Source organism: Chiloscyllium plagiosum, chromosome 21 (genome assembly GCF_004010195.1).
Source record: "Chiloscyllium plagiosum isolate BGI_BamShark_2017 chromosome 21, ASM401019v2, whole genome shotgun sequence".
NCBI lineage: Eukaryota > Metazoa > Chordata > Chondrichthyes > Orectolobiformes > Hemiscylliidae > Chiloscyllium > Chiloscyllium plagiosum.
This window is the reverse complement of record NC_057730.1, coordinates 3,966,461-3,990,373: the sequence shown is the minus strand read 5'-3', so window position 1 is coordinate 3,990,373 and position 23,913 is coordinate 3,966,461. Positions and strand designations below refer to the sequence as shown.

The window sequence follows — 23,913 nt, the reverse complement described above, 5'->3', positions numbered from 1 at the left end:
TTGCGCTTTGGCGGGTCGGTGTGGACTTGTTGGGCCGAAGGGCCTGTTTCCACACTGTTATGTAAACTAAACTAAGATGTTCCCTAAAGCGCTCTGCTAGGAGGCGTCCAGTCTCCCCAAAGTAAAGGAGACCGCATCGGGAGCAACGGATACAATAAATGATATTGGTGGATTTGCAGGTAAAAATTTGGATGTAGAAGGCTCCTTTAGGGCCTTGGATGGAGGTGAGGAAGGAGGTGTAGGCGCAGGCTTTGCAACTCCTGCGGTGGCAGGGGAAGGTGCCAGGATGATAGGGTGGGTTGTAGGGGAGCATGGACCTGACCAGGTAGTCACGGAGGGAACGGTCTTTGCGGAAGGTGGAAAGGGGCGGGGAGGGAAATATCCCTGGTGGTGGGGTCCGTTTGGAGGTGGCGGAAATGTCAGCGGATGATTTGGTTTATGCAAAGGTTGGTAGGGTGGAAGGTGAGCACCAGGGGTATTATGTCCTTGTTATGGTTGGAGGGGTGGGGTCTGAGCGCAGAGGTGCGGGATGGGGACGAGATGCGTTGAAGGGCATCTTTAACCACTTCAGAAGGGAAATTGCGGTCTCTAAAGAAGGAGGCCATCTGGTGTGTTCTGTGGCGGAACTGGTCCTCCTGGGAGCAGATACGGCGGAGACGGAGGAATTGGGAATACGGGATGGCATTTTTGCAGGAGGTAGGGTGGGAAGAGGTGGGTTTGTTTTTAAAAAAAAAAAATGTCAGTGTCATGTTGGTTGTCACTAATGGAGATGGAGAGGTCCAGGAAGGGGAGAGAAGTGTCCGAGATGGTCCAGGTAAATTTTAAGGTCAGGATGGAATGTGTTGGTGAAGTTGATGAATTGCTCAACCTCCTCGCGGGAACACGAGGTGGTGCCAGTGCAGTCATCAATGTCGTGGAGGAAGAGGTGGGGAGTGGTGCCTGTGTAATTACGGAAGATGGACTGTTCTACGTAGCCAACAAAGAGACAGGCATAGCTGGGGCCCATACGTGTGCCCATGGCTCCCCCCTTTGGTCTGGAGGAAGTGGGAGGATTCAAAGGAGAAATTGTTAACGGTGAGGAGCAGTTCAGCCAAACGAATTAGCGGGTCGGTGGAAGGGTACTGTTGGGGACGTCGGGAGAGGAAGAAGCGGAGGGCTGGGAGGCCCTGGTCATAGCGGATGGAGGTGTAGAGGGATTGGATTTCTTGGGCCATGAGTTCAAATCCAACCATGATATCTGGTGAAATTTAAATTCGAATGAATAATTAATCTAATGATGAGGATGAAACTGCTACCAGTTGTTATGAAACCCATCTGGTTCATCTATACCCTTTAGTGAAGGAAATCCTCTGGCCGACATATGACTTCTGACCCACAACAATGTGGTTGACTCTTAACTGCCCTCTGAAATGGCTCAGCAAGCCAATCAGTTTAAGGGCAATTAGGAATTGGTGGCAGATGGCCCCCTAAAGAAGAAAAGCCTTCAAGAAATTGTAGATGGAAATGTGTTGCTGGAAAAGCACAGCAGGTCAGGCAGCATCTAGGGAACAGGAGAATCGACATTTCGGGCATTAGCCCTTCTTCAGGAAAGCTAATGCCCGAAACGTCAATTCTCCTGTTCCCTAGATGCTGCCTGACCTGCTGCGCTTTTCCAGCAACACATTTCCATCTCTGATCTCCAGCATCTGCAGACCTCACTTTCTCCTTCAAGAAATTGTAGTTATGTTCAAATGATGAAGCTTTAACACTATGTTCTTGCAATTAATTTTCCCTCATTTTTCCAAAAGTAGTTTATTTTGAGTATTGTTGCATTCAAAACTTCTGCTTTCTGGAGCATGGATCTCAGTAGGTATCTCCACCCTTTTGTGTATGGGTCATTCTGCTATAATGCACAGTTGTGTTCTTCTGTAAGCTCATGCTATAGAAAATTGCACTGTGGAAAACCGCAATTGGAAGTCATGCTGTAGAAGATCACTAATAGAAAATCACCATACCCGTTCAGTAGAAAGTTTGCGTTCTCCGAACTACGTCCGCAGTTCGTTGATCGCATTATAGCCAATTTGCGCTGATGAAACGCGCATTATAACAGAATGACCTGAATAACTCCATTTTGCTAGAGTGGTGGGGGCATGGTTAACCTTTCATGCCTGGTACATTTATCTTTACATATGTATTCCCACGTCAAATTCCTCTTGTTTCAAACAAAATCCCCAACAGCTGAGCTGCATTAATACTGCAAATGTTACAAATTCTTCAATGTAAAAAGGCGAATAACAATTTCTGAGGACATTGCCAATTACTGAAAATGTTAAACTGCAGAAGGACTGCGATGCAGCCTGTGTTCAGACAATAATCAAGCTGCAACGACTTGTTGTCTTGTTTCTGAAGGATCTGATCTACAGATTTATAGGTGCCACTCTCTTTGAGGAGTGCAAGCCCAGTTTGGATATAAACATTAACTTGCCACAACTGTTATCACAAGAATAGACTTCTTACCAGTCAATATGGTACAGTCTGAATTGCAAATGCTAGAACAAGTCAAATGAAGCCAACGTTTGCTTTTACTTAACCCCACCATACAGTCCATGGTGACTTCAACATATTTGGGAGATGACTGAAGCCAGATAATATTTGGAAATGTTGATGCATCTTTTTTTTTTACTCAGAGCTTACTTTGGAAGTATGTGATTGCCAAATTCAGTTCACAAAACTCTTAAAGTTAACAAATTGTTCATTGTACTTTCTTTGTAGTGTCAGTTAAGGACTTAATGTTCAGTGAGGAAAGGGCACCTACTGTGAATCTTTGTAAAGACAGTGCTGCATTGGGTTTGTGAGGCTGAGGTGTACATTTGGAAAGAAAGGGCATCGACGCCCAGGACAAAAGGGTTAAACTCTGAACCACCTGCATATTGTGTTACTTGGCGGAGTTGAGTTTCAGTGCAGCTGGAAACCATCCTCAACGTATGACCCATGTCACATGCAGAGTATGTGGAACACTGCAAAAATTAACAACACATGGAGTGTGTAGATTGGTGAGGAGATAAGGGACTTTGCAAATTGCTGAGATACTGCACTAATGTTTCTTTTCACTAACTTGTCTGGCCAGAAGTATCAGACACTCCCTGGAGGTGATAGTGATCCATATACTCGGCAAGGTTTGCTGATTTGAATTTATGGAGTCAAAAAAAAGGGTTGGAGAACATTCAAACACTCAGCTTGATCTCTTCATACCTCATTGTTACTTAAAGACTGAAAGAAATTAAATGACTTGATTTGATTTATTATTGTTACATGTGCTGAGATACAGTGAGAGGTATTCTTTTGAGTGCGATCCAGGCAAATGATACCTTACATCAGGGTAATAGAACAGAATGCAAAACAGTATTACAGCTACAGAGGAGGTGCAGAGAAAGATCAGATCTAATATATGCATATGATATATTGATATGTAATGCACCAGAAATACTGTCCTAAATATGCAAAGCTTTTCAGAAAACAGTTGATGCTTAGCTGCAGCGTGTATGTGTAAGTGGAATTCCATGACAACATTTGTAATGATAGGAAGAAGACTGCAGAATGGTTGGTGAGAAGTATAAAGTTGAACATGCTGGCACTGAGTCAGTCACAATTAAAACGGAGGCAATGTGACGCACTAGTGGAGTGAAGCTAGCTCTTCTGAAACACTAACAATCAAAAAAGCACAAATGTTGCCTTTGGTATAGTGCAGAGGTATTGCACCAACACTAAATACAAATGCTTAGCAGCACAGTCCTGCAGAACTTGAGACTTATGGGCTTTGATATTAAATATGTCTGATTTTAAAAATATCTTGGAAGAACAGAACTGCAATCCAGCTTCAGATACCTTTCTGCTCTTGGGCAGGTGTAGTGAATGAATGTGTTGCTGAAATGGCTTTCCTGAAAAGTTACCTCTATTCCAAATAGCAGTAATGATAGTGAAGTAACAGAGGGAAAGGTCTGTAAGGCAGGTACTGAAAGATAGCATACAATGTTTACACTGATGCTATGATTAATGCTGCAGCATCTTCAGTTGTTCTTCACTGGCTTTTTACATCCAGGCGTAGGTGCTGAGCTTGCACTGGGGCTTATGTCCCCATGAACATGATTGACAAGTGTAATTATCAGCGTAAATGGGATTGGGGTCATTCTCGGCCAAGGCATTACCGGAACATAAAGCAAACCTCTCCTAAGGGCTGAGTTAACACTTGGTTTATTGACACGCCACTCTAACTGGGGAATGTAAAGTTTTTAATTTAATAAAATATTCACTCTGACGGGAATTGCTTAGGGCTCTAGTGTGTTCTCCTCTTGCTAATACAGCACTGAACTTCAGTTAAATGAATAAGAATTACAATGTCTTGAGTTGCTTCTGCAAAAGTATTCAAGTTTTGTAATGACAGCAGTTTGGCCACCTCCCAATTCTTGCCATTCTGCTAATCTGTTAATTGCTCACTAACCCACTTGTTTAACCAATGCAGGTGTTACTCTTAAACCCATTTTAAGCAACCCAAATGTAACCTATTATAAATGTGTCATGCATGTATCTTTAAAGTGTAAGAGTGAGATTTGTACTCACACACAAGACCTATTCACTTACACAATTAAGATTGGATCCTAGACCAAAGATTTGTGAGTACAAATATTGGGCAGCCAGCTATTTAATAACTTATCCAACAATCAAATGAAAGATATTTAGTACAGTAATGGGATAACTTTTGAACATCAGAATTCAAATGGGGCATTGGATCACCTTTGTTAAGGGCTCTTGTGGTGGTGTCTTTGAGTCTTTGAGCCAGGAGACCTGGGTTCAAGTCCCAAGTCAGTCTCAGCACTGCTGTCACACAATGCCAGGGACCTGGGTTCGAATCCACCCTCAGGTGACTGCTTATATGGAGCTTGCACATTCTCCCCATGTCTACGTGGATTTCCACTGGGTGCTCTAGTTTCCTCCCACAGTCCAAAATGTGTAGGTTAAGTGGATTGGCCATTTGAAATTAACCCGTAGTATTCAGGGATGTGCAGGTTTGGTGGGTTAGCCATGGGAAAGAACACGAGAAAGGCAACAAAAAATCAAATCAATGAAAGGTACATGCTTTCGGTTCAGTTGGTTTGTCTTTTTTTAATCTGTCATCAATTCTGGTATAAATACTTTTATAGTGATTGTAACATTTAAAGAACATGTCCGGTTCGTATTTCTTCACATAGTTTATATTTTAACACCCATTGCAATATTTTCCTAAAGAAAAACATTTAAACACGCAAACTTGTGGCAAGATTGTCGAAAGCTAGTTCAGAAATCAACTACATTTTAATGAGGGTGAAAGCATTCCCCAAACTTAAACATTTAAACATTTATTACATTCAATAGTAACTGGAAATTTGAAACGCTTCAGTGAATGTTGCCATTTAGAATTCGTTGTATAGACACTCCCACCAAGAAAGCTGCCTTTTTGACTTCTTCATGTAAAAGCTAGAGATTTAATTCAACTTTTCTCATTGATTTTGAGGTCAGAATTATGAATAGTTTAAATCTGATATAATAAGGAATTCTAGTCCGAACCAAGGCATCTATAACTTTTGCAAGGTTACCTGATACCTTATCAGAGTTTGTAAGGTGAATACCTACAGCTTGACACCTTTTAATGTTCATGTGCTGGAATTTGGAAAAGAATGACACTGTAAAGACATACCCAGGCTGAAGGTTAAGTGACCCCTGAAGGTTCAGACCAATTCATTCAGCTCTATACAGCCTGACTAAAGCCATCCATCAAACAGCAGGTTGAAAGGAGTTGAGTTGAGGTCATAAACTACAGCTGGAGGTGTCTGCCTCCTGAAACTGTTTACACTTCCCTCTGTTTGTGAGGCTGTTAAGCTGCGGAGAGCAAAATCTTTGTTTAATTCTAAAGTGAAAGAGCGACAGAGTAATTTTGTTTAGCGGCTGGAATTTCTCTCCGCATTACATTTGTTAAGTGTTAACAAAGATACCAAAGATGGTTTGAAGGAAGTCCTTAAATTGTGCAACACTCATTTAAGTTTGCTTCTCACGTCACTTTTTAATCTGCACTTGTTTAGTTCGGTTTGGACAGAACCGTGTTACTGCGTTCACACCACAATGTAATGACTTTCCATTTCTTTACAGTTTTATTTAATCACCCCCGACTCTACCACAGGAATGAGAAAGATATTCTGAACAGTAGTAAATTAGTACCAAATGTCCCACAAAGTGTTTATATCAGATTTCTGACAGAAAAACATTTCACTTTATTTCTTTCTTTTTTTTCTGCTCTACGCTAGGAAGGGCTGTAATGTTGAACTTTTAACTTCTTTCTTTATTTTTCTACTTTGTACGAGATATCTTTATACCTAAGATGGCACCAGAATTGGTGACCTTGCACACTTTCCACTGTACTCCTGTATTCCTGTACTTGAGTACACATGATGACAAAATCTAATTCTAATTCTTAACAAAGACAAATCAACTGAACCAAAAGAGCATACTTCTCATTGATTTAATTCTTTTTTGGCTTTCTCCTCATGTGAGTTATCTTTTGAAGCATAACTGCACCCAGTTTTGTTACCCATCTGGTTCTGGACTGGACAATCCAGTTTTAATTGGAATTGTCTGGAATTGTCTAAATCCAAGTTGACTTTCAAAAACACTCATTTTTAACAAAATCTACTTCCTCTTCATGAACCTGTTTTTTTTTTTCCCCCAGTATCTCCTAATGCTGAAGCATCAATCATTAGCATTTTCTATACCGTTCCATCAGAAGTAAATTAAAGTTTTTGTTGTTTTAGTATCTCTAACTATGCAGCAATCCCTCAGTGATGTGGTGACCCTGATTAGTGTGATTTCATTGCCAGTAGTCCAGCCTCTGAGTCTGAAGATTTATGCCACTATCTATCTTTATCTTTCGTCTCTTTACTGCTGTTATGAGATAGAAACTATACTCACCGGCTGGGTCACATAGCAACAGTACCTGCGCTGTATTTTTGTTCATGCATCGTCACCACAATCAGACCACCATTAGAACTGGTGGGGTAGAGATGGAGTGCGCATGTATGTTTGTTACCCATTCCTAATTGCCCTTGAACTGAGAGGCTCGCTGGCCTTTTTCAGAGGGCAGTTAGGAATCAAACACACTATCACGGGTCACCTGTAGGCCTGACCAGGCGAGGACAACAGATTTCCTTCCTGAAAGAATATTAGTGCACCAGCTGTGTTTTGATATTTTATGGTCACCGATCACTGAGATTAACTTACAATTCCATATTTATGAATTGAATCTAAATTTTTCCAGCTGTTATGGTGGGATTGGAACCAGTGCCCCACAAACATTAGACTTTGCCTCTGGATTGCTAATCCAGTGCTATTACCTTAAAGCCACCACCTCCCCATTTTGGAAATATATTGTTACCCTGACATAGCTGTCAGTTTGATTTGATATTTCAATTAACCTATTTAAGCTTTTTTTTTCAAATCATTCTTGGGATGGTGGTATTACTGCCCGGGCTTGCATATATTACTATCACTAATTGCCCAGAGGGCAGTTAAGAGTCAACTCTATTGCACTGGGTCTGGAGTTACATATAGGCCAGACCAGGTAAAGATGGCAGTTTCCTTCCCTAAAAGAATCAGATGGGTTTTTCCTGAGTATTAACAATGGTTTGATGATCAGCATTAGACTGTCAATTCCAGATATTTCTTTTATCCTGCCACCTATCGTCATGTCCAATGATGTGCAGATTAGGAGGATTGGCCATGCTAAATTGCCCACAGTGTCCAGAGATATACAGTCTAGGTGGATTAGCTATGGGTGATGTAAGGTTAATGGTTGTAGGCATGGGTGGAGTGCTCTTTGGAGGGTCAGTGTGGACTTAGTGGGCTGAATAGCCTGATTCCACACTGTAGGGATTCTATGATTCTACCATGGCATGGTTCAAACCTAAGTCTCTGGATTAATAGTCTAACGGCAATAATAATTGTCTTCCCGTTTTTTTAGTCCATCACCTTCAAACCAGGTGGGATTTGAATCCAGGTCTTTTGGTCTCCAGGCAGGGTCAATATCTCTGTGTACCACAATAGCTCTCCGAAGGAAGGGTACACTTGCGTGAAAGGAGGTGCCGCGAGAGTGAGTACTGTGATAAGCAGGCAGTTTTGGGAAGATGGATTGGTTGGAATGGGTTTTTTGTTCTCTGGTGTTTAGGAGACTAGTTGAAAAAAAAATGACACTGTTTTGGGAATTTGGCAGGATAGATACTGAGAGCATGTTTCCCTGACTGGGGAGTCAGGAAATAAGAGCGACAGTCTTGGGATCAGGGATCTCCTATTTGGGACTGAGATGAGATCTGCCAGTCAGTTTATTCCAGCACTTGATTGCTTGGTCCTTGAACATTCGAGGATAGGAGAATTCTAGAAAGAGGTGATACATTGAAACTCTCTCAATTCTGACAGGGTGTGATAAGGTGATTCTAGTTGGAATGTTTCTCTTGGCTGGTGTCTTGAGAATGAGGGAACAGTATCATACATCACCTCCAAAGGACTATGGAAGCTCTGTCATCGAGAAGGTTCAAGACTCAAATACATTGATTTATGGAAATTAGTGACCTAAAGGGACGGGGAGGTGGTGGGGCAAAATGGAGTGAATGAGCTAATCAGCCAGATGGAGAATATTGAGGCACTGGCCTGAATGGCCTACTCCTGTTCCTACTGTCTTCATTGATGTAAAAGGGCAGCCATGACGTTGTGGTGGGTTCAAATGCCCCTATGACCTAACTGCTGCTCCTCCAGCATGTAATTTCTGGGTGAGAGAAATCCATTCTTATGTTTCTGACTTTGACAAGATCTGTACCCCTTGTTACTAATCTACAAAACGGTGGAAATCAGGCTTATTGCGGTCCTTGGCCCCTGTAACTGTGTGACTTAAATTCTAAATTAAATTAAGGTGAATATGACTTTACTAAAATCCGAATTTGATGTGAGTAGAGTCTGGAAAGCGGATGTATTAAATGGCTGTGGTTACACCTGAGGGACATTATGTCATCTTACAGAAAGTCTGTCCTGGGGGTACAGATTGTGGAGAACATCATGTCTACAACTTATATTGTTGCTAATGAGCCAAACCTTTCCATTAGCACATGTGTAAGCGCACACATAAATTTACCAAAGATCCTTAGACAGCACCTCTCAAACCCACGACCACTTCCATCGAGACTAACACACAGCAGATACATGGAAACACCACCACCTGCAAGTTCCCCTGCAAGCCGCTCGCCATCCTGACTGGGAAATAGATTGCTGTTCCTTCAGTGGCGTGGAAATATATCGCCATTCCTTCACTGTTGCTGGGTCTAAATTCTGGAATCCCTGCCCTCAGGGCATTGTGGGCTAACCCACAGGACATGGACTGCAATGGTTCAAGAAGGAAGCTCATCACCACCTTCTCAAGAGCAACTAGAGCTAGGCCCAGCCACTGATACCCAACTCCCATGAATGAATTGAATAAAGTTGATTGTACTAGAGAGTTACCAGTTCTAAATCCAATGTTACTCAGCTCCATCTGGATGTAAGCGAAAGTCTGAAGGTCACTATGAAATTCTTGGGACAGAAAATGTTACCTTCCAGCCAGAAATATTTGGAATTAAATTACATGAGCTGTTAAACATGGATCTTCTTATCTCTTCCTAGCAGACTCATCTTAGAATCCCTACAGTATGGAAACAGGCCATTTGGCCCTACAAGTCCATACTGACCCTCTGAAGAGTACCCTACCCAGACCCATTCCCTATTACCCTACACTTACCCCTGCCTAATGCACCTAACCTACATATCCCTCCACACTGTGGATCAATTCACCTGACCTACACATCCTTGGGTTGTGGGAGGAAACCGGAGTGCCTAGAGGGAACCCATGCAGGTACGGGGAGAATGTGCAGACTCCACACAGTCACCCGAGGCTGGAATTGAACCTGGGTCCCTGGTGCTGTGAGGCAACAGAGCTAACCGCTGAGCTGCCATGCTGCTACTCCCTGATACATGTGTGTGTGATAGCGTCAAGTGGACAAAATTCTGAATATTCAACACACTAAAGCCATTTTTTTTAACAAACAGAAGTTGCTGGAAAAGTTCAGCAGGTCTGAGTTCTAAGGTATGGCCACTAGCCCTGAAATGTTAACTCTGATTTCTCTCCACAGATATGGCTGGACCTGCTGAGCTTTGCCAGCAACTTCTGTTTTTGTTTCTGATTTACAGCATCCGCAGTTCTCTTGTTTTTTTTTAAATCTTCATATGTCCTAGTTTCTCAGAAACCTGATACTATAAATAGAGGATACACGCTGTCTGATCGCAAAGGATACTCCAATATGACCTTGATTTGACATTACCAGTCACTTGGAGATGATGTGGTTTGCTTATTATAGTGTATTTCAACATTCTGAGTTTACCCTGCAATATTCCCTTGTTCGGCTTAGCTATTGTGCCTGTGGTTATGCAACAACGTAGCTCAGTGTAATCGAAAAGGGTAAGAACTATTTTTGCAAGAAGCATCATACAGATACTCCAGTTATTGAACAGCTTCTGGCTGCAGCTTACTGATTTGAGAATAAGGGAGGCTTTATTGAAGAAAAGTACCATTTGGCATAGGCACACATGTTGAAATAATCGTGGTTTTTGAATAGGCCTTTGTGGAACTGTGATGTTTTGCTCCAAAAATGATTAAATGAGCCCATTAAGTTGACAAGAAGATTACATGTTTTCAATAAAATACTTTCCAGAAACCAAAAATGTGACGAATTAAAACTTTTTAAATGCTTCAGTTCCACAAAACTTAGTTGAATATTTGTAGATAATTTTAACTTTATTATTGGGTGAAAAATAGGTGTGGAATTGACACCTGATTCCTGAAACCCAAATGTTCAAAACTCCTGCTTTGTAGTCGATGACATTTTAAAATTATAATTATTTCCTAAGCCCCTGTCTAGTGGAAATTTGGTTTCCAGAAGCAAAGACCATAAAATGTTGAGCAAAAATAGACCATTTTGCCCCATAACCCTCGATTCCTTGACTGATTAAAACTCCTTGCTGGGAAAAGTGCAGCAGGTCAGGCAGCATCCAAGGAGAAGGAGAATCGATGTTTCAGGGATGAGCCCTTCTTCCGGAATGAGGAAAGTGTGCCAAGCAGGCTTCATTCCCCTACGCTCTCATTTTCACCATCCCTCCAGAACTACCCCGCTCTCTGAGGATGAAAGATCAGTCCTCGGCAGAGGCCTCGCCTTCATTCCCCTACGCTCTCTATCTTAGCCTGCTTGGCACACTTTCCTCATTCCTGAAGAAGGGCTCATGCCCGAAACGTCGATTCTCCTGTTCCTTGGATGCTGCCAGACCTGCTGCGCTTTTCCAGCAACACATTTTCAGCTCTGATCTCCAGCATGTGCAGTCCTCACCTTCTCCTCCCTGATTTAAAACTCTTGTCTGTCTCAGCTTTGAATGACTCAGTCTCGACAGCCCTCTGCAGTAAAGAATTTCAATGATTCACTCCCCTCTGAGAGAAGAAATTCCTCCTCATCTCTGACTTAAGTGAGTGACCCCTTATTCCGGGGTCACAGATGATCCCACACAGGGAAACAAGCCTGTTAAGTTCCTTAAGAATCTTGGATGTTCTTAATAAAGTCACCCCTTAATAAAGTAGTACAACCTACCCAATGTCTCCCCACAAGACAGTCCCTCCATACCTGCTACCAGCCTAGTGAACCTTCTCAGGACTGCTTCCAATACCAGTAAATCTTTCCTTTGATAAAGGGTCCAAACAGTTTACAAAATACCAGCCATGCTCTGACTATTGCCATGTATAATTCTAGCAATTTTGGTTTCCGTTTTTTATCATCAAATGAACACAAGAGATTGCTGGAAAAACACAGCAGGTGTGGCAGCATCTGTGGAGAGCAATTGAGTTAATATTCCAAGTCTGTTGTGACTCTTCAGTACTGCTTTTACACTCCATTTCTTTTAAATTCCCATTTGCCTCCCTATTACCCATTGAACTTGGATGCTAACTTTTTGTGATTAATGACAAGGGCTCCCAAATCCCACTTCTGTAGTTTTCTTCAGTCTTTTTCCATTAAATTAATATTCAGCTTCTCTATTCTTCTTGCCAAAGTATATATAACATCTCTCAAACTTGATTGAGTTTTTTGAGGATATAACCAAAAAGATTGAGGGCAGAGGGGTAGACATTGTCAAGGGTTTTACTAAAGTCCAAGTAGACAATGTTCTACATGGCAGACCGATTAGTAAAGTTGGATCACATGGGATTCACAAGGGCTTGCTAATTGAATACAAAATTGACTTGATGGTTGGAGTCCGAGGGTGATGGTAGAGGGTTGTTTTTCAGATTGGAGGTCTGTGACCTATGGTGTTCCGCAGGGATTGGTGCTGAGTCCAATGTTGTTTTGTCACTTATGTCAACAATTTGAAGAGAATTTAGGAGACATGGTTAGTAAGTTTGTAGATGACACCAAAATTGATGTATAGTTGACAGTGAAGAAGGTTATCTGAGATTATAAAGGGATATAGATCAATTGGGCTAATGGGCTCAGGAGTGGCAGATAGGGTATAATTTGGATAAATGCGACGTATTACATTTCGATTATACAAACAAGGACAGGCCTTACGCAATTAATGGTAGAGCCCTGGTAGTGTTGTCGAACAGAGATTTAGAGATTCAGGTACGTAATTCTTTGAACGTTGTCGCAGGTGAACAGAGTGGTTAAGAAGGTGTTTAGCATCGTGCCTTTATTGCTCAGGCCATTGAGTATAGGAATTGGACTGTCATGTTGAAGTTGTACAGGATGTTGGTGAGGCCACTTTTGGAGTATTGTGTACAGTTCTGGTTGGCCTGCTATAGGAAGGATATAAGGGGCAGCATGGTGGCTCAGTGGTTACCACTGCTGCCTCAGTGCTAGGGACCCGGGTTCAATTCCAGCCTCAAACTCTGTGGAGTTTGCACATTTTCCCTGTATCTGCGTAGATCCGTCTGGGTGCTCTGGTTTCCTCCCACAGTCCAAAGATATGCAGTTTAGAGGAATTGGCTGTGTTAAATTGTCCATGGTGTTCAGGGATATGTAGGTTAGGTGCCTTGGTCAAGGGGTAAAATCTAGGATAGTGGGGGAATGAGTCTGGGTGAGTTACTTTTCAGAGGGTTGGTGTGGACCTGTTGGGCCGAAGGGCCTGTTTCCATACTGTAGGGATTCTATGATGATTAAATTAGAGACAGTTCAGAAAAGATTTGCCAGGACTGGAGGATTAGAGTTTTAAAGAGAAGCGAGACAAGCTGGGGCTCTTTTTTTTTCACTGGAGCATAGGAGGTTGAGGTTAACCTTATTAAAAGTTTATACAATCACGAGGGGCAGAGATAAGGTGAATAGCAAAGATCTTTCCCCTAGGGTGGGGAATTTCAAAACTTTTTTTAAAGTGAGAAGAGAAAGTTTGAAAGGGACCTGAGAGGCAACTTTTTCTCTCAAAGGTTTGTTTGAATGTTGTTTATTTTATTGTTGTCACATGTGCCGAGGTGCAGTGAAAAGTGGTGTTTTGCATGCTGTACAGGCAGATTATACCATACAATCTACATCAGAGTAGCAGAACAGAGTGCAAGAGATGGTGCAAGGTGAGAGAGATCAGAACTAACATTTGGGAGGTCTGTTCAAAGGCTGATAACAGCCAGAAAGAAGCTGTTCTAGACTCTATCTGTGCATGTATACAAACTTTTTTTTTACCTTCTGCCTGACAGAAGAGGGTGGACGAGAGTATAACTGGGGTGGGAGGGATCTTTGATTATCGATTTTGGAATGAACTGCCAGAGGAAATGGTAGATGCAGGTACAGTCACAACAATTAAAAGATATTTGGACAGGTACATGAATAGGAAAGGTGTAGAGGGATATGAGCCAAACATGAGCAAATGAGACTAGTTTAGTTTCAGAAATTTGATCAGTGCAAATGAGTTGGACCAAAGAGTCTGTTTCTGTGCTGTATGACTCTATGATTCTATTTTCTCACATTATATTACATCTACCAGGTTTTTCCTCATTCACTTAACCAGTGCATAACCCTTTGGCAATTCTGTGTCATTCTCATCACTTCCCTCAGCCAGGTTATGAATAGATATTGAAAATAATTCTGGCTCCAAAACTGATTCGAATTAGAACTAGAATTCCTACAGTGTGCAAACAGGCCCTTTGGCCCAACAAGTCCACAACACCTCTTTGAAGAGTATCCCACCCAGACCATTACCCCTGACTAATGCACCTAACCTATACATCCCTGAACACTACAGACTATTTAGCATGGCCAATCCACCTAACCGGCACATCTTTGGACTATGGGAGGAAACCAGAGCACCTGGAAAAATCCCACGCAGACACAGGGAGAACATGCAAAGTCCACTCAGACAGTCACCCATTTGGAATCGAACCTGGGCTTCCCTGGTGCTGTGAGGCAGCAGTGCTGACCACTGAGTCACCGTGCTACCCCAAGGGTATCGCCCTGATGGGCAGAATGGCCTGCTTCCACACTGTAGGGGCTCTGAGATTCTATGATCCTTGTGGTGCACCTGAACCATCCTAAACCACCCCCGTTTCCCCAACTTTGTCTTCTATTAGTTGACCAAACCTCTATCCATCTTAATACACCAGCTCCAACACCATGGGCTCTTACTAAGAATTTAGTAATACCAAAGCTAATCAGATAGTAACCTCCTCGCCACATCCTGCCTACCTCATGCCTTTGCTTACCAAGAATCAATCAATCTCTAGGAAGTTTTGGCCTTTTGCTGCTTGTCAATTTTCTTCCAGTGAAACTCTCTACTCACAGCACCTCGAACCTCACAAACCTCCTAACCCCACCTTTCCTGGTCAGATTGCTCTTCAGTATTATTTAAAATGTCTCACTCTGTAATTTCTGGAAACTACAGGTTCCTAGTTTTGCCAGCACCTCCAGTTCAGGGAAAAGTGCAACTTGGATAGGTCTGATGTATCAAACCAGTGTCTGGATATTGACTGAGCGCAGGCCGTTGTTCCACTGAGTAGCCTTGTAATTTTCACCAACTACGATTAAAAATAGAGACTGGCCAACTTTTTGAAATGCAAATGGAACCAAGTAATAATCCGCCCCTTTAAGTAAGAAAGGGAAAGCAAGTGGCAGCTAGACAATCAACAGTATGATTCAGGAATGAGGCAAGCGGTTTCTAATCTACAGTCATTTTGCACTTTCACATTCCCATCGGAGGACCTGCGGCAATTTTGCTGACGTCCAATTGATTTCTTCTTAAATTAAGACATAGTTTGCTTCACCTTCTTAACAGAGAAGTTGTTTTTGTGATAATTGAAGGCTACCAGAAACATTGAATCTATTTTTTTTTGGCTGCAGGAGCATGTAGACCATGCAATGACACAGAGGTCCTTATGGCTGTGTGCACAAGTGATTTTGGTAAGTGCTTTTAATTATTCTCACTGTGTTCCTGCATTGTTCGCTTCTATTTTCACAAACTTTATTTTTCTTCATCTGTAACTGATAAAACTCTCAAAAATAGTGTACAGGTCTAAAACTATGTTGACTGTCCATCTCGGATGCTGAGAGATGAGCTGGTTATAGCAAACAGAAGGGAAATTAATTCATAAATTCTGCTTTCTAATAATCATTGCTCTATCTTGAATGAGAGAGAATTTCTTCTATGATAGGTATTAATAAATATATTCATCAATTTACCATTAAAGCATTTTTGACATCTGTCAACATCTAAGCTGCTGAGACAACACAGTGGCTCAGTGGTTAGCACTGCGGACTCAACGCTAGGGACCTGGGTTTGATTCCACACGCAGGGAGCTGTGTGGAGTTTGTACACTCTCCCCGTGACAGCATGGATTCCCTCTGGGTGTTCCAGTTTCCACCCATCGTACAAAGATGTGCAGGTTAGGTGGATTGCTAAATTGCTCATAGTATCCAGGGATGTGTAGGCTAGGTGGATTAGCCATGGGAGATGCTGAGATAGAAGGTTGGGTCTGGGTGAGATGCCTTTCAGAGGGTTGGTGTGGACTGGATAGGCTGAATGGCCTATTTCATGCTGTGTAGGAATTCTGTCTCTTTGTCATTTGAGCAAAAACGTGTCATTTCAACATCTATTTGTCAGTTAATACCATCACCATAGGTTGTGTGGTCATTTGTCTTAATGCTGTATGTGGGATCTTGCTGTGCTCACATCAGCTGCTGCCCTTCCAGCATTATGACACTGACTGCACTTCAAAACAACTGTCTTGCACTTAGACTGTGAGAGGTGCTATGTAAATGCAATCTTTCTTTCCTCCCCAGTAGTGTTTTGGATCATTTTAGGATTGCATTTTGTAGTAATCTACTTACAACGTTCAGCAGCCACTGAGTAAAGGTGCAGGTATAAAGCCATAGAGTCAAACCGCATGGAAACTGGATAAAATGGATGATTATCTCAGGCACATTGGTTCCAAAGCAGAACAGTAACTTCGCCCTGATTCTAATTTTCGAGATTTCAGCATGTGGTGACTATTGAGGGGTTCCCTCCTCAGTGCTCCCAGATTTAGGACACCCGCACCAATCAACCACACCGCCCTGGGACCCAACATTTCAACTCCCCCTCCCACTCTGCAAAGGACATGGAGGTCCTGGGCCTCCTTCACCGCAGTTCCCTCACCACCCGACGCCTGGAGGAAGAACGCCTCATCTTCCGCCTCGGAACACTTCAACCCCAGGACATCAATGTGAACTTCAACAGTTTCCTCATTTCCCCTTCCCCCCACCTCACCCCAGTTCCAAACTTCCAGCTCAGCACTGTCCCCTTGACCTGTCCTACCTGCCTATCTTCCTTTCCACCTATCCACTCCACCCTCCCCCTGCCCCTGACCTATCACCTTCATCCCCTTCCCCACTCACCTATTGTAATCCATGCTACTTTCTCCCCACCCCCACCCTCCTCTCCTTTATCTCTCCACCCTTCAGGCACTCTGCCTGTATTCCTGATGAAGGGCTTTTGCCCGAAACGTCGATTTTACTGCTGTGCTTTTCCAGCACCGCTCTAATCTAAACTCTGGTTTCCAGCATCTGCAGTCATTGTTTTTACCCAGATTTATACAAGGCTAGTTCCAGTTAAAAGTAACCTGCAACGCTTACAGAAACAGATCTGGAATGATCTGTGGTACTGAATTTGAACAGGCAGGTGAGTACATTATTGCACGGGAGGGCTGAGTGTTTTTCCGGGGATTCTGATGCAGCATTTGGTACCTTAAATGGAGGAGGTTAAAAACAAGGGTTATATATCCACAAGAACTGCATAGGCACCCTGGTAGACGGCTCTTATACTTAATATTCAAGGACCTGGGTACAGTACAAGATGTTGTGATGGTACTTAGCCTTTAAGAGGGATTTATCCTGTGCTATTTCTGTTGCAGAGAGGTGCTGCCACAGTGGCATCGCAATATCTGCTTCAGAACCAGTGGATAAATAACTTGGAGCTCAGTGTTTTTTTTAAATTAGACAAAAGAAACATGAGTGGGTGGAGTCAGATTCCCAGAGAGCCAGGGTTTTAGTTTTGCTCGGAGTTGGGGTTTCGAGTTGATGTTGAAGCTGCTGGAAATAGCTCTCTCTCTGTCCCTGCTGCAGCAAAAAGCTAGAGTTCTCTCTCTGCTGCTCGAGCATTTCTTTCAGCGTTCTTATCTCCTGAACTGGAGGAGATCGCACATGAGGGAAACCTGAATTTGCCTTTGCTAATGGTGCATTTACAGGATGCTGCTACATTGAAACGGTTAATGATTAGTAGTTAACTAACATGTTAATTTTTTTATTGGGTATTTCAATAGAGTTAAAGTTATGCCAATTCTTAATTTTTGTTTGTATTTTAACCATGTTGTAAGAATATTGGTCACTGCATTGAGTATAGGAGTTGGAAGATCATGTTAGGGCTGTCCAGCACACTAGTTAGGCCACTTTTGGAATACTGCATTAAATTGTGATCTCCCTGCTATAGGAAAGATGATGTGAAATTTGAAAAGGTTCAGAAAAGATCTAAGGATGATACCCAGGACAATGGTTTGAGCCATTGGGAGAGGCTGAATAGGCTGGGGCTGTTTTCCCTGGAGCATCAGAGGCTGAGGGGTGACCTTATAGAGGTTTATAAAATCATGAGGGGCATGGATAGGATAAACGGACAAGATCTTTTCCCTGGAGTGGGAGAGTCCAGAACTAGAGGGCATATTTTTAAGGTGAGGGGGGAAAGATTTATAAGGGACAATGTTTTCACACAGAGGGTGATGCATGTATGGAGGTGTGGAGGCCGGTACAATTACGACATTTGTAGGATCCCAGAGATGTACAGCACGGAAACAGACCCCTTTTGATCCAATTCGTCCATACCTACAGGATAACTCAACCCAATCTACTCCCACTTGCAAGCACCTGGCCCATATCCCTTTCTATTCATATACCCATCCAGATGCATTTTAAATGTTGCAGTTGTACGAGCCTCCACCACTTCCTCTGGCAGCTCATTCCATACACTCACCACCCTCTGTGTGAAAAAGTTGCCCCTTAAGTCTCTTTTATATCTTTCCCCTCTCACCCTAAACCTATGCCCTCTCATTCTGGACTCATCCACCCCAGGGAAAATACTTTTATCTATTTACCCTATCCATGCCCCTCATGATTTTATAAACCTCTATAAGGTCACTCCTCAGCCTCTGACACTCCAGGGAAAACAGCCCCAGCCTATTCAGCCTCTCTACAGCTCAAATCCCCTAACCCTCGCAACATCCTTGTAAATCTTCAAAAGGCATCTGGATGTTTGTATGAATAGCAAGGGTTTGAGGGATGCAGGCCAAATACTGGCAAATGGGACTAGATTATTGTTGTATATCTGATTGGCATGGACAAGTTGAAGACTGAAGGGTCTTTTTTCAGTGCTGTACAGCTCCATAACTTTATGGCTAATAAAGCATGTTTTGCTTAAAGCCATGAGGTAGACTAATCGAATCACACCTGGAACACCGTGCCTTACATTTGCCTTCAAATTAAATAAAAAGTTAAATTAAAGGAGACAGCAGAAATCTTATTTTGAGGGGGTTTGGTCTGGTCCATAACAATGTCTCGTGATCAAAGACTGGGAAACGGTTCAATTCAATGCCCATCGACCCCATCAATTACCCAGTAACAATCTCAACTAGTACCTCAAATTCAGAGCTTCACTGTACCCCTCCTGTTTTAAGCCTCAGTGACCCGCCCCCATATCTCTCACATGTACTGAGGTACTCCAGTATGACCAGCATAGCCCCTAACCAAATGGCATCACCCCCACTGGCACACCTTCCTATCTCTTGTACAGCACAAGTGATTCAAGAAGGCAGCTCACCATCACCTTTTTGATGGACAATAAATACTGGCACAAGTTGGCAAAACCCCCCCTCCATTAACAAATTCTAAACAAGTAACTCTGGATGCCAAGGGGCTAATCAAGTGGTAAGTCCCTGTACTGATGGAGATGGTGCTAGCTGGACCAGTGACCTGAAGATGGAAGCAGCCAATACAGGCACTCTGGATTTCCAGGCTATGATTGATATAAGCTGGCCCCTCTTGCTGCTCCTGTCCTGGTAACGCCAACCCCATGTCTTCATTGTACTCCCACTTAATGAACTGCCAACTGGCCAAGTAGTGGGGGATGACCCAAGAAGGGGAGAATAAAGCTATGAACCAGCGACACTGTCATCTAAAGCAGCAGCTCAAATACTGACACTATGGGTGGAATTTAACGTCCTCTCTGGCAGTGAGGTTGTTGGCAGAGAGGGCATTTAATCAGGAAAGGAGGCTAGTGTAGAGGGACCCCCTTCTCCACCTTCTCATCTCCAACTTTGAAGGAAAGCCAGAAAATTCATAGAATCCTTAGTGTGGAGAGAGGCCATTCGGCCCATGGAGCCAGGGCAATTGTGGCCTCCTCCCACCATTTATATTTTAGATTAACCCAGTGGTTGGCGGGCAGAGCTGGGAGGTCCTCATGATGCAGGGAGCACAATCCTGGAGGGATTCCCTGCAGTTACCTAGGGCATTGTGGATGGGTGCCTTCACCTGAAGAACCCACTGCCATGGAGAGGGACTTGGCATCAGGACCCAGCCTCTGCACCTTCTGCCAATGTCACCTGCCCATCACTCCATGCCTCCGTACCCTCCCTACAAGCTTACCCCAACCAGACGCTGCCTTCCCATTGGCACTGCTGGTCAGTACAGCTGTCGGCCCCTGATTGGCTGGGGTGGAGAAGGCCTTCTGCAAGGCTGGGTATCGGCTGAAATGTTTGGATCCGAGATTTGAAAGGTGTTGATTTTAGATAAAGGAGAAACCTGTACTTAATCAGACTTGTTTCAAACAAACCTTGAAATTTAGTTCCTGTTAACAACCTTAGCTCAGCCAGATTTCAACTTTCCGAGGCCATTCAGTCCATCATACCCTTCAACGAAGGTGCCTTCTTTTTGTCACTCCGGCTTGTACAAAGTCAATTGTAAGGCTGTGATGGAGAATATTAGTAAGGTTTTCTGCTAGTCACGTCTAACTTCACAAAATGAATTTTGGTTCACTCAAAATCTGGGATGTGCCACATTGAGGTGAGTGAACGAGGTAATGAACGAGGAAGTGTTAATCTGTGAGCTAAGCTGAAGTTCCAGTCATGGTGAAACATAACAGAACCACCGCCAGGAGCTCCGGGCTGCTGTAGTGGGAACCAGTCAGGACTTCCACTCATTAGGAATTAGGAATGTTGGCAGTATCATAGAATCCCCACAGTGTGGGGGAAAAAAGCCATTCAGCCCAACAAGTCTACACTGACCCTCAGAGTATCCCACCCAAACCCACCACCCGCCTCACTTAATCCCTGTAACCCTGCATTTCTGGTGGCTAACCTACACATCCCTGAACACAAACAGCAATTTAGCATGGCCAATCCATCGGACCTGTTCGGATGTCTCCAGGTCTTAGCCTCACCAAATAGCATGAGGTATAGTTGAGAGGGAGCTGGATATCTCCAGCAGAGAGAATGAAAGCATTTATTAATAGTGTGATGAAGCAAGGTGCAAGGTGACTTGTTTGAGTCATGAATACTGGCATAGATTGGTTGGGCTGGCTACATATTCATGCGAGGAAACTGTTTCAAAAGCGCTGCACCTAAAGAAACCAGACTACACCCCATGATGATTCAATTGTTCCTTGGTCAAATTCTCCACTTGGCTGGTTTCTGACAGTTATACCATTGGTCACATTGCCTCTCAATGACACAGGAGAGCATTGTTTAATGCTCTCATCTTTTGACTGTGATTGACTCTGTGTGGAAATTAGAGGCTGGAAATTGGGTGAATCTAGCAGTTAACTGATCATGGTGGTGACCAACACGTGGAATAGGTTGGCACCATTCTCATGCAGGGACATATAAATGAGGCCCAAAGGACTTCCAGTGTCGCTGAAGCTGATACTGGGAAGCAACCAGTGCCTTTAGGAGGAATTCCAATGATTCCTGTGATGGCCGTACTGATATGTGAGGAGAGATTGAGTCGGTTAGGATTATAATCACTGGAGTTGAGAAGAATGAAGGGTTTCTTATAGAAAACCCAGAAAATTGTAACAGAACTACACAGGTTAGATGCAGGAAAGATGTTCCCAATGGTGAGGAGTACAGAACCAGGCGTCATTCCTTAAGGATAAGGAATAAACCCTTTAGCACTGAGATTAGGAGAAATTTCTTCACCCTGAGAGTGACGAACCTGTGGAGTTCACCACCACAGAACATGGTCAAGGTCAAAACATGTTTTTAAGAAGGAAATAAATGGAGCTGTTGTGTCTAAAGGGATCATGGGATATGGAGAAGAGTGGGATCAGCCATGATTGTATTGAATGGCGGAGTGGGTTTGAGGGGTCTTAGAATCACATGGGACAGAAACAAACCTTTTGGTCCAACTTGTCCATGCCGATCAGACTTCCCAATCTGACCTAGTCACATTTGCCAGCACCTTCTAAATCCTTCCTAATCATATACCCATCCGATGCCTTTTAAATGCTGTAATTGTACCAGCCTCCACCACTTCCTCTGGTAGCTAATTCCATACAATCTCCACACTCTCCAGCCAATTTCTCTTTTCCGTGTAACTGTGTCTCTATGAAACAGTGGTGGAAAGAAAGGAGAACATTAACAACGTGTCTTCTCAGTGACTTTATTGGAGCTGGAATTTAATCTGGACACAATTTTACAAAAGACTTTAACAACTTGTTAGTGTCAACAACTGCTTCCGATTACATGAACTATGTGAAATTCCCTTTCACAACACATCCTGCTGCTAACCGCTACATTCATCGGTGAGGCAATGTTGATGAGCAGGTCATTGTCTTCAATGGCACAGCTTCTCAGCTCATCTTTGGATCCCTCGAAGGAGAGGCATCTTCTGGAGACTTTGGTTGAGTTTTGCGAACTTAACTCATTGGTTCAGGCCCGATAACAGGTGCAGTCAGCTGTTTGTAGAGTAGTTTAGCTCTCAGTTGGATTATTTTTGCAGAGGGCATCTTCTCAGAATACTATTCAGTTAGCGAATTTGTGAAGATTTATAGCTCAGGTTGAGGTTCTGGATGTAGGTTTGCTCGCTGAGCTGGAAGGTTCATTTTCAGACGTTTCGTCATCATACTGGATAACATCATTGAGCCTCCAGATGAAGCACTGCTGGCATGGCCCGCTTTCTATTTGTGTTTGGTTTCCTTGGGTGGATGATGTCATTTCCTGTAGTGACGTCATTTCCCATTCTTTTTATCAGGGGTGATAAATGGGATCCAAGTCAATGTGTTTGTTGATAGAGTTCCGGTTGGAATGCCATGCAATGTGTTTGTTGATAGAGTTCCGGTTGGAATGCCATGCTTCGAGGAATTTTTGTGTCTCTGTTTGGCTTGTCTTAAGATGGATGTGTTGTCCCAGTTGAAGTGGAGTCCTTCCTCATCTGTATGTAAGAATACTGTGTGCTGCTGCAAGAGTGCTGCAGTGTCAGAGGTACTTCCACATTCCATGTCCACATTCTAAGGCATCCAGTATTCATTAACAGCATCTGATGTCCAAGAAAATGCAGCATTGGTTAATCACATCAGCTCACACCTCCCCTGCCTTCTTTACCTCCGTCCAAGACCCTAATGGGCGGCATGGTGGCACAGTGGTTAGCACTGCTGCCTCAGTGCCAGAGACCTGGGTTCAATTCCTGCCTTGGGTGACTGGGTGACTGTGCAAACTCCACACAGACACATTCTCCCTATGTATGCGTGGGTTTCCTCCAGGTGCTCCGGTTTCCTTCCACAGTCCAAAAATTTAGGTCAGGTAAATTGGCCATGCTAGATTGCCCGTAGTGTTAGGTGAAGGGGTAAATGTAGGAGAATGGGTCTGGGTGGGTTGCTCTTTGGAGGATGGGTGTGGACTTGTTGGGCCAAAGGGCCTGTTTCCACACTGTAAGCAACTTAATTTAATCTAATCTAATGGATCATTTCAAATCCTGCAGAGGTTTTCCTGCACATCCACCTACCTCCTCTACTGTGTCCATTGCTCTCAATGTGGTCACCTCTACATTGGGGAGACTGGACGCCAACTTGCAGAGCGTTTCACGAACATCTCTGGGACGCACTCACCAAACAACCTCACCACCCTATGGTCAACTACTTTAACTCCCCTTCCCATTCCCCCAAGGATATACAGGTCCTGGGTCTCCTCCACTGACCAATCAAAACCATCCGCCAACTGGAGGAAGAACACCTCATCATCTTCTACCTCAGGACGCTACAACTACATGGCATCAACATTGACTTCACCAGTTTCCAAAT

The 23,913-nt window shown here is 43.3% G+C and overlaps 1 protein-coding gene across 1 annotated transcript in view; it reads left to right on the top strand.

The window, feature by feature from the left end:
• Positions 1–23,913, top strand: part of metrn (meteorin, glial cell differentiation regulator) — a 46,768-nt gene that overhangs the window by 14,768 nt on the left and 8,087 nt on the right. Inside the window, exon 3 of the mRNA XM_043711118.1 lies at positions 15,441–15,500. Within this exon, the coding sequence (XP_043567053.1) occupies positions 15,441–15,500 (60 nt within the window). The remainder of the gene's footprint in view (positions 1–15,440; positions 15,501–23,913) is intronic.